Source organism: Labrus mixtus, chromosome 19, assembly GCF_963584025.1.
Source record: "Labrus mixtus chromosome 19, fLabMix1.1, whole genome shotgun sequence".
NCBI lineage: Eukaryota > Metazoa > Chordata > Actinopteri > Labriformes > Labridae > Labrus > Labrus mixtus.
This window is the reverse complement of record NC_083630.1, coordinates 17,290,857-17,306,104: the sequence shown is the minus strand read 5'-3', so window position 1 is coordinate 17,306,104 and position 15,248 is coordinate 17,290,857. Positions and strand designations below refer to the sequence as shown.

Here is a 15,248-nt window from a genome sequence, read left to right as displayed (position 1 = left end):
TTTGGACATTTAACTAATTTGTTGAACCCTTTTAGGAATTTTCAAAACATTGAGTTGTTTCATCAGTTAAGCTTTTGAAAATAAAAAAAAACTATTAATTATAAGAAAAAAAAGCTGAAGTACACCTTTGATTAGTACATTTTCAGGTGTGTTCCGCCACCTGTTGGTGCCTATCACAAGACGCAAAAAAAGCCCCATGCTGCCCTCTAGTGTTGAAATTGAGCAGTACAAAACAAATAACGACTCAAAATTGCAGCAATATTCAGACTATAGAGAGAAGAACACAAATAATCACACAACACTTTGTAAGTTTTTGATTTTCTTTCTTTTTGTGGAAATATGTTACAGGTATATTACAGGTTTTTAAATGCCCAGAGGGAGAACAAAAACTGTTTGGAGACACCAGAAACTATCACTAAGAAGGAGACAGCAACTGAAGTGAGACAGAAAAAGTCCAGACTGGATCGACAGACTCGACAGGCATTGAGAGAAGAGAGAGAGAGAGGGCTGAACTGACGCCCAATAGGTAACCTATGTTAGGAGACGTCCAATAAATACTGCAAATGTTGCTAACACGGATTATTAAAAACAAAAACGAGCGGAACAAAAAGACGAGGAAAACAGGTGTGCTCTCCTTCTTGAGTCCTTTGTGGTGTTTAGCAGCATGTGTGTAGCTTCAAGAAACCAAAGATCACTTGCAATGATGAACATGCGGGGCCTGCAGTCAACCAGAGTTTTTAACACAAGCAGCAACAGAACAGAAATGTGAAAAAAGTGAGAAAAGTGCTTAATACAAGAACACACAAATGATTAAACTGGTTCAACAGCAAACCAGGGAGACGTTTTGTCTTCTGCCAGCCTTATTGGTTGTTTGACTTAAAATATTTGACCATTTACATTTGTTTTCAGTCCACAATAACATCTAGAGTTATGTTTGTGTGTATGAACATTCACAGACAGTCTAACATACATTTGGCTGGTGGTGTTGAAGTCACATCCCTGTTCTTGCAGCGACAGATATAATAAGTTGTGTTACTGTAAATGGTAATAGAAGTTATTCTGCAGGCTGTGTTAGTTAAGATAGTCGTCTACTTGATTTCATTTCTAGTAGTTAAAATACAATCTACCTTTTACCTGTGTGAAAATATTCTGGTTGAATGCAGGACTGCCCCCTGCAGCGGCTTCTCTTGGTTTTCAATGTAACTTATAAAATATATCATAAAATGTGTTTTTTAAGGAAACTGATAAGTCCATGTACAAAAAGTTCTTTCTTTTATATAAATTACACCAGCCTCTGTTGATGATGATGTCTCCGTTCCAAACCAAACTCTCACCCTCATACATACACACTCACATGCACGCACACATACACACACTGAGGCTACACAACATGCTCTACACATTACCCATAGTAGAGAAGAAAACAAAAAAATGAAGCTATCCGCACTGAAATGAAATCTCTGCACATACAGTAACGCTACATCTCCTCCTCTTTCTTCTTCTCTTCCACGCTGCATCTGTATGCAGGACCACAAGCATTGTGCAGTTTCAGGCGATAAACGGAGGGCAACTCTTCTGCCTCAGCTGGTGACCCTCGCTATCGCCTATCACTGTAGCTGCCTTTGTTCTGGCTCCGCCCCCTGCAGGTTCCTGACACACTCCGATAGATAGTGCCCAGCTTGCGGGCGGGGGAATGTGCATAACGACTGTTCTCAGCAGTCAAACCGCATCTCCAGTGAATCATCGAAGCCTCGGTTGTCGTGTCCAGTGCCCGACAGGAAGGCAGCCGTGACGGGGGCCCCTGTCGCTGTGGTGACGTTGAGGAGGGTGTTGCCAGGGGAGCTGGTGGCTGGGCTACGCAGGGCCGCCGCGGTGATACTGGTGAGGTTGATGCCCAGCGTGAGGCGTGTCTGTTCCAGAGCTTTTTCCGGCACAGCAAAAGCCTCCAGCTTCTTCTCTCCGTTGGCCATGTATGAGTTCTGACAGCCGCGACAGATGCAGTCCAGACACGCCTGAGAAAAACAATCATAATCAATAACAAAACAATCCAGAAATATTTACAAACACAACAAAATACTTTCCCACGGCAGAAATGTTAAACAGATTTTGAATCTGGAATGAACTGACATCTCGGATTAAAACAAAACAGACCAAAAGACTTAGAGGTGCTCAATATAATGTTTGATCATTAACAATCCCACGGTTATTAGACAAACTACATCTCCTCATGAGGACTGTGTGAACCGCTTGAAAAAAACAGAACAAGAGAGTTAACCAACCCGGAGCGAAAGTCATTTTGTCAAGGAAAGGCTAAAAGTTTGAACCCAACAACCTCAAAGACCCCACTTGATTTTACCAGCTGCTAATGATAAAACTAACACTTATAAAAGACACATAGAGAGAAATATTGGCCTCATCCATTGCCATTTTTGTAGTACAATGAAACATTTCCCTCCAAAAAGTCAAATTTACATTTACCACAAAGCTATGTATTCTGTGCTGTAATTTAGTTTGTGGTTAAGAAATGTGATGTTATTTTACTTTGTTTTGAAGGTTTGTGAAAATAAATTCTCTTATTAGGTATTATGTTATTTTTAGCTTTCATGTTTTGTGTTGTGTGTGTGTGTGTGTGTGTGTGTGTGTGTGTGTGTGTGTGTGTGTGTGTGTGTGTGTGTGTGTGTGTGTGTGTATGGGAGGTTGCCAAATATAACGAACACTATGAAAGAGTGCTGTGGTTAAAACACTGGGAAACACGTCTGTAGAAATCTAAGTTCCCTAAAACTGAGAGCTTTTTATGATTCCGCCAACAGTATGTCAACATAACATTACTCTAAAAGACACAAAATAAAGTGTAATGTCATCAAACACAAGAAGTCAGTTGGATGTTTTGACACCCCATGTGGAAATTTAGCTTGTACAAAAGTCATTCTGAGTCATATAAGGTTGTTCTCACCTTGCGGTTGGAGTAGCAGGGGCAGCGCTGCCCCCTACAGGTCAACACTGAGGGGTTCTGTGTTGCTCTGCCGCACTTGCAGCCCTTCTTCTCCACGGGCTTCTTGTACAGTGGCTTCGAGGGGCTGGGTGGGTGAGTCAGTGGATGGGCGTGGGGGTGAGGGGGGACTCTGTCACGGGGTTGTGCACGAGGTTTTGGGGCCCCTTGCCTGGCCTTGGTGTAGGCCTTCTTGGGACCTCCATGGTGCTCAACAGTCTTTTTCAGCACCTTGTTGGAGACCAGCACAGTCTTGCCTACCTTTGGGGGTCCACCATTGGGCACTGGGGCCAAGTGGGGATGGGGTGCTGCTGCAGGGAACTTAGGCTCCTGTTTGGTGGTGGCACCTGGGTTGGGGTGATGGGGGGAGCTGTTGGCACCAAGGGGAGGTCCTCGTAAAAGGGTGGAGATGGGGAGGGGCTGCACCTTCTCGCTGTCGCTTTCTGAGCGGGAGCGTTTGCGATGGTAACGAGGGGGGACATGGGGGACGACTGTAGAGGGCTGAGGGGGAGGTTGTATAGAAGGCTGTTGGTAAGGGTAGAGGGGGCGGGGGCTGTTCTCTGTAGGGAGGGAGGGGATGTGTCGGGAGGCGTCCGGGCCTGATGGGCAGAGAGGCCCATTGATGCTTGACTGAGGTACAGAGGGAGGGCAGTCTGGCTGGCGGTTAGGCTCAGGGGAGGGGTCAGGGTCAGTGTCCGTCTCTAGAGTCCTGAGCACTTCCTCAACACTCAACAACAACGGCCCCCCGCCATGTTTCAGGTCATCCCCGAAAGTACTGATGTCACAAAGTCCCGCCTCCCCGGCCCCTGTGACGCTCACACACACTGGGATTTCCTCCGAAAAACTCTCTTGTTTTGCTACACCTCCACCTGTTTCTATGGTGATGGGCTGCAGAGAGTCTGAACTGACCAGTCCGTTACAGTCATGCAGCCCATTAATACTGACAGAGCTCAGCTCCTCCTCCTTGATCTCCTTAAAGGGTGGAGCTTCATCAGGCTGCACAAACTCAGAAGTGGAGGCGGCTTGCGATAGGCCGACTGAATCTGAAATGTCCTCTGCTTCTGGCTCGCTCTCGGCCAATGTCTGGCCCTCGTTTAGGATGGCCTGAAGATCCGGCGAGTCGCTGGCAGCGCTTGCTATGTGGGGAGCTAGTGGTGACTGGGTGATGTAGAGACAGAGCTTCCTGTAACAGTGAACAAGCAATGAGAGCTGCCTGTTTTCCTCAAAGCGGGAGTAATCCTTACACCAACTACAGGACGGCTTCAGCTGCATCCTCTGACCTTTACAGCCTCGACAGACGTAATGCTGACATGATGAGTCTGTAGGGGCGATGGGGTCTTGCAGCAGGTTACCTACAGAGAATAGGAATAAACAAGTAAACAAATGTGCCACAAGGGTATGAAAGCAAACCCTGGTTTTAAAAGTGACAGCATAAGAAGATTTTTAAAATGATTTGGTTCCTCATGTGCTGTGTTTCAACAGCTTCCTACTCCGATATTTGTAAAGCTGAGTGGTGTCTGGCAAAGTGCCAGACTGGATGACAACCGCTCATTGAGAGGGGCTTCCTTAGCAACACTGGTCGCTAGGCAGTGCAGCTGCAGATAGCAAAAGGGATGAAGGTGCATTCATTAGAAACAACCGACCTTATACACTTTGCACTGCCTGTGTGATAAATCCCACATAACAGCAGTAAGTCTATATTTAACACGATGCACATACCGCACACGGCTCGCATATTGACCTATCATTTTTGCAGGGGAGGAGGAGGAACAATCAATATCTGTGAGTTTAATGAAGATGCTCTTCTTTTAATATTATTTTGCAATCACAGCAGAACAAATAATCTCCTCTAGCCGGGGGGGCGGACATATACCCACTGGCTGTGGCTAACATCGAACTGCTGCATTATGCATGAAACACAAGTGTTAAAAATACCAACAAAATAAATCAAAGATGAGTTTTACATACCAACACAAGCAAACTAACCACATAGGAGCCCCCTTGATTTGATTACAGTCGGTTTTACCTGTCAGAATTTCAGTCACTGATATATCTGGTCTTGTCTCTTAAGTACTCCCTCCATTATGCAGTTGTTTTAATTGTATTCATATATTTTATAGTGTGTTTAGGGATGAAGAGAGAGGGAGAGAGAAAGAGAGAGATTAAATGCATCCTATCCTGTGTGGAGGGGATTGTTATTCAACACGATGACAGAGAAACGCCCCACTGCTGCCAAAAAGCACACAGAGGGGGGTGTGTCATGATGGGTGTCGCTGTGAATTATGATGCGTTCACTGATCTTTGGAAATTTTGCCTTCAGATTTCAGAGACAAGACTTAAATCCTAATGTCTGCTCAGGTTTTCTGAAGTCTTGTCTGTATTCACTAAAACACTATACTGATCAACAGTTGTGGAATAACTAGTTAATTATCGTGCAAACAGAAATCTGTACATCGGTACTCAATAAGCATAAAGGCTCAATTTCAGGATGAGTTTATATATAAGACAGTGTATTGTCACCACTGATTACTTCTTATTATTAATTCTGCAGCTGTTTTAACAGCGGTATTGGGTAAGTATTATACATATTCAGAATTACATTTCAAAACAGCTATCCGTTTAGATTTTTGGGTGATTTTACAAGCCTTATTATATTTTACTTATTAAAATCCCTCCAACCAAACTTAATATTTGCCTTTTTGTTAAAGTATGAAGAGTTTCCTCATCTCTACCACTTATGTTTTTCATCAGGTATACTGTTATCGAATTTTTAGTCAATTGCCTGAAATGCTCCTGACATATTTTACATTTATTAAAGTATTTTTTTCAACTGTTATTTTGAAAAGCAAATCATTTTCTAGGGTTCGTTTAAAAAAGGGGCACAATTTCATCTCTATATTCATGATTTTATTGACTAAAACCCTTTGTTTTAGCTTCATGAATTGAAACTGGGTATATTAATATACAACTCCTACATTTATATGCATTTTTTTTTAGAAATGATATGACATTACAGAGCATTAAGAAGAAACTAAAGCACATTAAACGATCTCAGATACAGTAGCAGATTAATGTCTGAAATAAATGTCAAATGGATAGAATAGCGTATGCAACTTTTACATGAATGAAGCAAGAATTGTTTCCACAACACTGGCTCATTGTCGACTTTAATATCTCCGATTGTACTTGAAAGCAGCATTGTTTAAAGGCTCGCTCCCACTGAGAGCACAGATGACAACAACGCACGTTACCCAACACCTTTCCTTAGCAGTCATTTACGCAGGTATACTGTCACATTACATGAAAAACGAATAAAAACCCCCAACTCACCACAGACCAAGCAGGACAGGGACTGGCGGAAAAAGGGAAGCAGCTTGCAGAGTTCCGCGAGGGCCCGGGGGTCTCGGGGGTCGCACTGCAGCACCGATCGGCTCGCGGACACGTAAAGAGAAGTCGCATTCACCGGGTTCATCTCAGCTGCCTGTCCCGGGGCTCCAGTCTGTTATAGATGTATTATTGTGTAAAAACACCAAAGTCACACAAATACACAAACAAACTAAGCGATGGGGGCAGCGGAAGAGCAGCTACTCCCGGGGTAAAATGAGTGTTTTTGTCAGTGGAGTCCGGCGGCTTTGAAGAGGGCATAGGTGGATGAAATAGGTAAATCCCACATATAGAGCAGTCTGCGCAGGGAGCAATCGAGGTTACTCATCCCAAGTCACATCCAATCCATCGTCAATGTGATGTCCCAGCAAAGCTATTAAAGTGAACGGTGCGGGTTGCATTCACAGGGAGAATGAGCAGGCATATAAACGTCGGTTCGGTTCGTTTCCATACAGTCCATGAGTTATGATCAAACAAAGCATTTCATAACAAAGTGCTCCAGTTTGCAAAGATTTCCCTCCGATAAATCCATAGTCCACATGCATGCTTGTCCAGGGTGCACAGTTGGTATCACACAATGCATTTATTTTTTCTCACACGGGCTTCAGTGCAGCCCCCAGCAGGCTCGTTATGGTTGTGTTATTGTTCAAGGCGGCTCAACAACAAAACAGGCCGCCCCGGCTCCGAAAGGTTCTGTTTAGAGGGAAATGCAAACAACTTTACATAGGAATGAGGAGGGGAGGGGAGGGGAGGAGTAAATTGGACAGAGGCTGCGGTTATTAAAACAAAAATAATGTCGAAGCTGAGTAGTCTCTCATAGTGTAAATAAAAATAAGCCAGTGGAAGCACCGGGCTCTAGTGACAGAACTAGCCGCCTGCGCTGCACCGGGAAGCCGGCTAGAAAAGCAGGCCGCGTCCGACTCCTCGGGATTAGCGGGACTTTCTCGTTCTTGCTGCTCGCCTTGGTGGGAGTGTAGGAGGAAACCCGAGGGACAAGCCGAAATTATGTTCCTCTGCAGCTTTTGATAGATATCAAGGGTGTCAGCGAAGACCGAAAGTGAATTAAATCCCTGTTTGTGTATCTTGCTATCGTTAGCCGCGGAGTATTCCTCATACCTCTCGTCGATTTTCCCATACACAAACAAGGGGGCGCTGTTGTCCAGATCTCGCGAGAACACGAGTTAGCGCGGTCAATTTAAAAAACAATGGATCCGCGATAAAACTTAAACTAATTCTGTCAGGGCGTTTATTTACTTCACGTTGAAATAACCCTGCCTTTATTTTGGAAATGTGCCAGTCAGAGACAAGCCTTTAATTATTTTCAAACAAAACTTGTGCACAGCAAAGATGGTAATGACTATACTGTAGGAGCCAATTTAGTGTGTGTGTGTATTTATGTATTGTATTTCAATGGCTTTTGTTTATATGTTTATTTATTTACTCAATTTGGACACTAGGTGGTGATAATTGATAATTTGGGTTAATTGGTCAGGTGGTTGGTGGAGTGTTTATATGTCACAGGTGAACAGGAAACCAGGGCATGGGTGGTGGGAACCATGGGCAGTTCTAGGCAGGGGCCAACAGGGGCCAGTGTAACACTGATCTTGGTCCCCCCTGTGGCCACCCCTCCAAAAGGAAGAGCCCCCCTAATAACACTCTGGTATTTGACTCAACAACCGGACTCACAATCTAGTATTAAATACTGGTACTGAAACAAATATAAATCATGATATTTAATGTTGTGGTATTTAAAGATATATATATTTATTTTAAAGCGATCATCTTTGTCTATTTTTCACCTGGGTTTAATGTCCTCTCTGACAAAACAACTGGCCCCAGTTTGGCCCCCTCAGTAAAAGTGGTCTAGAACCGCCACTGGTGGGAACATACGGTTCTTACCATAACACAACATAACGCAAGTAGGCTATTTAACATAACAAAAGAACGACAACCAACAGTATAATCTCGGATATAACAACTCATCATATCATCATCACGGTTTGTCTCTGCTTCATATGTGACAATAAACTGGAACATCAGAAAGTAATTTAATTTTGGACATTTGTTTATCATTTTTTTAACAAGCGCTGACTGTGCTGGTCCCTGGACTATGGAGTTTTACAGAATATCAGAATTTCTTTAGTTATTTAAAACACAAGTTATAGAGTTAAAGTGTTGCATGAGAGATGAAAAAAAAACATTTTACTTTTACTTACCCATATTACTAAATCTCAACATTTATTTCCATCTCTAAAGGCAGCACAAGTGGCAGAGTCCACCTCGCCTCTCCTGTCGCTCACTGAGGTTTTAATGTCTTTAGTCTTTATCCAGATCATCCTGCAAGAGAAAAAGATAACTAAAGCGTAATGTGCTCGCAAATAGATCTTAATTTGGTATAAATTCTTTGTGCAAAATCAGTAAGGCTTGTAAGGCCTTTGATTTACACATCTGCTCACAATTTCTTAAACTATATAAAAAATAATTCCAGAATCTAAAATTCATACTTTTTAAAACCCTGTAATGATAACTAGAAACGTAATTTTATATATGCATGGATTAACTCCACGCAGGTGGCCCAAATAAAAAAAGTAAAAAAAATAAATCTTGAAGAAATTATCCTAATTATGACTTGAAAGTAATAGTGTGATGAATAACAATCCTAGTTGTGTTGGCATTCAAAGACGTCAAACAAAATTAAAAACGACATAATAATATGGTACATAAATAACTTCACGTTCATGTACAACAGATCACAGTGGAAATAATTGTAGGTCAAAGTTAAACTCCCATATTTGTCTTGTTGTCACACAGGATCTTTCCAGTTTGATACACGAGATGACCTCATTTATGAGTGTAAAATATGACAAATTCCTCAAAGTGCTTTCTTTTCTGGTTAATGTTGTATAAACAATCATTCTTTGTATTTTTGAGTCATAAGGAGAATTTTAGAGTGGAGCTGATGATGAAACAACAGATAGTTTCTCAATCGTAAGGTCAGTGAACAGTTTCAGTTAAGTAATCACGTCTTTTTCAGGCCAGTCATGGTGAAAGCAGTTCAACCCCCCAGAAAAGGTTTAAAAGGATATATCTCTATTGCAAATGAATAGATAAAAAATTATATACAAATTGTAAAAAAAAGTGACAAAGTATGTCATAAACTGCCTTTTTGTCAGTCGTCAGTTTTTACTACAATCACATGTTCAACTCATTTTTTTAGATACTTGACATAAATATGGAATAAGGTATAAACAACACATATGAAGTACTTTTATCCTTCTGCATTTTAAGCAGCACTGTTAGAAGAAAGCAAAGATTATTAGAGATATCTAAACATACATGACACAGAAAATGTCATCTTTGACAGTTCTGCATATTCCACCATTAGGTCACTATTACTCATACACTCATGTTAAAACAGGAAGTAAGTGTTGTAGTTGATTTACTTAAAGCTCATTTTAAACTCAAAACTACTTTGAAGACAATAAATAAGAATTTCTGCTGGGTTTATCATTCTGGGAACTCAAGTCAATGAAAACTTACATCTAGTTGTTTTCTTAGACATTTAAATGCAAATATTTTACACATTACCCTACATCTTATAATATATTAACTGAATCATTTTCTGAGCTGTACTTGTTGATTCTGATATATTTTGTGTGCACACTCGTTACAAAATTTGTCACAGGTGTAGTTAAAAGAGGTATAAAGTGGCTTATGATTAAAATACTCAAAAAAGGGTCTTGAATTTAGACTTAGGGGAATTTCCATGTTTTTAACAGTAATATATGTTAAGACAGGCGTATGAGTAATCATAGTTCAGCCAGTCCACTTACTGTGAATGATTTCTGTTTTATTGTGCTAATTATTGTATCTGGCCATTCGATAATGTCTCTCTGAGAGCCACCTTTATGTTTCTGTTTTTATTTCTTTGTGTTCTTCTTTGTTTAAATAAAGCAATTTGTGAAAAGGGAGATACAAATAAAGTTTACTTACTTCATTAAATGTATTTAGATGCAATACCTGCTGTCTATAGTGATGAATTAAAACAGAATACTAGCCCAATGATTCTAAATGAATTTTTACACTACACATTTTGTCTAAAAAAATTACAGTCACACTTTGAAAAACAACATGTCTGTTTAGTTTTTTATGCTAATGTAGAATGTAAACTTGTCCTCATATCGTTATACACCCCCCCACCTTTGTAAAAACAACACGCCTGTGGTTGCTAAGGGCTATGTTGAGTCATGTGTGTTTGCGTGTTGTGATAACATTAGAGCAGATAAAAGATGGAAACTGTGTGAGGTGCTGTCTCTGAATGAAGGAGTGTGAACTAAAAGAGGAAGAAAATTCATCATGGAGTTTTTTTTTTTGACAATTTCTGTTTGTCGGTACAAAATAGTTGCTACAAACCCACAACCAATGAAAAACAAACTGAGAAGAAAAGGTGACACCCTGCTGTGATGCAAAAACATCGATATCATCCATCTAAACTCTCCTCTTTACCCTTGTGTCCTCTTTTGTTCTTCCTCTTTTTGCCGTCTTTAGCATGCAAAACTCTGGTCACATATGGGGCTTGTAGAGGCGGCTGACCAGCAGGGACTTTCCACTGTGAGGATTATGGAAAAAATATACCCACCATATTCAAAGAAGATTTATTTATGCTGCGAGGATGAGTCAAGTGTTAATTGACAGAAAACTAATCAGCAACAATTTGTTGAAATAGACATCATCTTCATTTCATTATCAGTTTTCTTTGTCGAATGTGAAGGTAAATTGAAATCATTTATGGTTTGGACCCTTGGTTGGAGGCCGCACGGTGGTGCAGTGGTTAGCGCTGTTGCCTCACAGCGAGAAGGTTCCTGGTTAGAATCCCGTCAGACAGGGTGCGTGGAGTTTGTAGTTCTCTCATGCGTGGCTTCTCTCCGGGTGCTCCGGCTTCCTCCCACAGTCCAAAGACATGCTCGGTGGGTTAACTGGTGACTCTAAATTGTCTGTAGGTGTGAATGTGAGTGTGGCTGGTGGTCTGTCTGACTGGCGAACAGTTCAAGGTGTAGCCCACCTCTGGCCAAATGACAGCTGGGATTGGCTCAAGCCCCCCTGCGACCCTGAACAGGAAAACCAATGTAGATAATTGACGGATTGGAATTTTGGTTGGACAAACCAGCAGATTTAAGTCATCAGTGTGAACTTGGAGGAATTGTAAATACCGGTAACTAACGCCAATTAATCAGATTTTCAAAACGTCCTACTTCACTTGTTTGTGTTCTCATATCTGGAGTTGATTTCTTATGAACAGAACAGAAATGTGTAACTTTTTAATAAATCTTTTTATAAATAGCTGCAAATAAGTTAAATTAAAGATGCACTGAAAAGCTGTGTTTAGAAAGGCAGTCTCCTGAGTCAAGACATGATGTAAAAACAATGACGCAGGATCCGCCATACAACGCTTTACTGAGAATATTTGCCTTTATATCAATGCTACATACATATATAACATACTGGAGAACAGAAAACATAATGCAGCGGTTTCATTACGTGCACAGAGGTTGTAGCGGTCGCGTGCAGACAGCCTATGGTCATGCACTGATCAAAGAGAATAAACATCACCAGCCCCTCCCACTCACTTACGGGGAATTTTCCTGATTACATACGGCCGCATCCTTGCATCAACTCACTCTAACTTTCTGCGGTAAGAAATACTGAGGGGCACGAAGGAGAAACTCCAGATAAAGTCTGAGTGAAAAAATGTGGCTGTGTGCGTTCAAACATGCGAGTGAACATGTGCAAGTGTGAAAGCACTATTTGACAGAGAAATCTATCAAACTGAAGAAGGCACATGAATAAAACATGTCACTGACCGTGCTGTGGGATACTACAGTGTTTGTAATGACTGTTAAATGGAAAAGAAAAGGTCAACAGACAATGACTGATGGAAAAAAAACCATCAGCTGCTGCGCTGATTCATGCAGACCTGTTCACCATGTCTCACTTTACCATGAATGGAAAAGTCCTGTATAATGTGAGTAATAACAGCTAGTTTAACTCTTCTGAAGACGGCTGCAGTCAACTGTTGCTATCCAACAGATTATTGTTTAGTGGAAGAAATAAATCTTTTTCAAATCAATCAATTGATCAACATCATTTACAGATACAAATTTGGTTTCACAATGATTGATTTCTGAAGTAAGTTTCTGTGTATTAAGCGGGGTGATGTATCAGGAACAGGTTGTCAAAGAAGGGGAACCCCCTCAAGGTGAGAAGGACCCCCTCTGGGTTCCATTCTGCAACAGCAACCCGCTCAAATAATGAGCGTTGGTATAATTCTTGTTTTTAAAATAATGTATCATTTGGACTCACAAAACAAGACTTTTAATGTCTATTATCCAGCATTTGTTACTTTTCACACTTAACAGGAAATTTGCTTTGAATGTTTTGGGTGCTGCTTCCTTCCATGTGCGTGAGTTATTCCTCTTTCAGGGTTCTCAGTAGTGTCTCATGCCTCTATGACCAATCTTTTTTTAGTCTAATATGGTAACATAGGATGCTAAAAAAAGCTTCTTTCTCAGTCTGAGGGTTATAATTAGTGTATCTCTGACAGACAGCTTTGGAGATTCCCCATTTGTTGCTCATATTTATTATGAATGAAACGTGTACCACTAAAGTAATCCATTTACTGACTATGTCAAGACCTTAAGACATCATTTGCCTTTAAGTCATGGTGATCATATTTTTGGTAGCACATTTCCAAAAAGGAAAATCAAGATCTAAAGTACTTTTGACTTCAAATATATCAGACAACTTTAAACAATACAATCAAACTCATAAAATGTTATTGAAAAATGAACATGTCAAATTATTGATCCAGCTTAAACTATACACAGACGATGTAAGGACACTTTTAAGTTTCCCTTTCTATGCTATTTGATGTTATTGTGATCATACTTTGTATGTACTGTATATTATATTTATATGGAGGTTGTAATTGCATTAATGGAAAGGCTTTCCTTTTTCACATTTGAAGTTATTAATGTTATTTATATGTCACTTTTTTAAAACACACTTTCAAACTGCTTCACATAATCACATATTGACCAACATAAATCCAATAAACCATGATACATTCAAACACAAACACAGGGAAACGCACAGACAGACAGAAGTTATAGAAATGCTAACCCACAGCATAAAGCGGGAGAAGACAAGGTGTGTATTAAGAGCTCTGTGTGTTTGGCTGTTAGGATGGGTTTGATTTTCTTAATGTTTCTTTTTAAAGAATTAAAATTGAACCAGCTTAGTGATGGCTTTCAAGTTAAGATAATTAAAACCATGAAAAAACCCAGACAGGAGGCGTCGGTGGCCTTGTGGTTAGTTTGCGCACAATGTGCAGATGCTGCAGGACAGCTTGGGTTTGATTCTGAGCTGTGACTCCTTTGCTGCATGTCGTTCCCCACTCTCTCTCTCTCTCTCTCTCTCTCTCTCTCTCTCTCTCTCTCTCTGATTTGTGGTTCTGTCCTGACTCTCTTGTAGAGGCATAAAAGGCTAAGGGATACAAGTTTAAAGAGATGATTGTCCTTAAATACTTCTTGAAACAATTTGTTTGTAATTTTGTGGTATAAATCTAGTTTACCTTTTTCTCACTGCAGTTGGGCTAAACAATATGACCAAACCAACACCAGAAGCACACAACAGTGCAAAGAGGTAATGATGCTTCTAGTCACTGCAGATCAGTTTAAATTTAAGCATCTGTGAGAGGTGAATACAAATATTTCCATTATCAGTATCCGTTCCAATTAGACAATGCCTGTTAAAGCATCAGTCATGTATTTTAATTCATTAGCCCCAGAATTAAATTGTCACACGATGAGAACAAAAAACAACCGAATGTTGCAGGCAGAGAATGTGTTTTTGTTTACGTGACCCAGATGTCAGCAATCAGTGTTTTCTCCCCAATAAATGAGTTGTCTTATAGCATTGGTATTGGAGGTTTACTTTGTACAAGGTCAACACTTAAGTGTAGATATCAGGAAGGAAAAAGATGTTGGAAAGTCTCTAATGTGAATGTCCGGTAATGCTTTTTTTAATCCGAAGTGTTCTGATTTTTGTTTGTAGTACAAGTAGAGGATAGGCGACAGAATACAATCTGCTGTAATGTAATTCATCAGCGGTCATCATACATCTATTTAGCTTTAATTATTGACTCTAAACAAATATCTGCATGCAAATGTAGCCAGCAATCCACTCTTATCACCAAGTTCATTTTTGCTTCTAAAGTTGCTAGTCAGACTAGAAGGGCTTTATATCTGGTTATCCAGAAGTTACCAACAGTTGTTTCCTCTCAGAGGCTAAAACATCATCAGACGATAGCTGATCGGTTCTCATATATGGACATGATGGACAAACTGACCCTGTCCTCCGTCTTGTCACCACTGCAGCATGATTGTTCTATCTGAGCATCATTACTCGTGACAAGTGGTTCCTCTTTTTGTTTGAAGCTACAGTATATAAAGTGCCGCTTCTCTCTAGTCCACACATCGTAAGACTTTGAGTATTCAGTAACTGAACAAACAGGCCACATTCAGCTGAAATCCAGAACCAGTTAACGGTAACGAGCAACATTTAAAGATGTGGACGACTCTCTCTGCAGGCCGCTGGATCTTTATCTTCTCCCTGCTTGTTGTGATGAACTTTTCTACATCAAAAGGTAAAACTGAACTCTTCTTTTGATAATGCTCGGGCTCAAACGTGTGCAGACAGCAGTGTTTGTCAGCTAGAAATTCAATCCCACACAGAAATTACTGTAAAAATAAAATGGAGCTCAAATGATATGTTAGTAAGTTAAATGAATAAAAAGTGAAGGGGAGTTTTGAGTAAG

General features: G+C 40.5%; 1 protein-coding gene across 1 annotated transcript; it reads right to left on the bottom strand.

Moving 5' to 3' along the window:
- Positions 1–302: 302 nt before the first annotated feature.
- On the bottom strand, positions 303–7,521 carry msl2b (MSL complex subunit 2b). Its single transcript, XM_061063917.1, has 3 exons — positions 6,320–7,521; positions 2,954–4,341; positions 303–2,012 (listed from the first exon to the last, which is right to left on the bottom strand). The coding sequence occupies exons 1-3, from the start codon at positions 6,459–6,461 to the stop codon at positions 1,713–1,715; spliced, it is 1,830 nt and encodes a 609-aa protein (XP_060919900.1). The 5' UTR covers positions 6,462–7,521; the 3' UTR covers positions 303–1,712.
- Between the last annotated feature and the right edge of the window lie 7,727 nt (positions 7,522–15,248).

Bases quoted from the DNA above. Each gene is read 5' to 3' on its own strand.
- msl2b (XM_061063917.1), bottom strand. From the start codon at position 6,461: ATGAACCCGGTGAATGCGACTTCTCTTTACGTGTCCGCGAGCCGATCG. The intron at 4,342-6,319 runs GTGAGTTGGGGG...TATTCTCTGTAG, and splicing joins CCTGTCCTGCTTGGTCTGTG to GTAACCTGCTGCAAGACCCC. The intron at 2,013-2,953 runs GTGAGAACAACC...TGTTTTTCTCAG, and splicing joins CCTGCTACTCCAACCGCAAG to GCGTGTCTGGACTGCATCTG.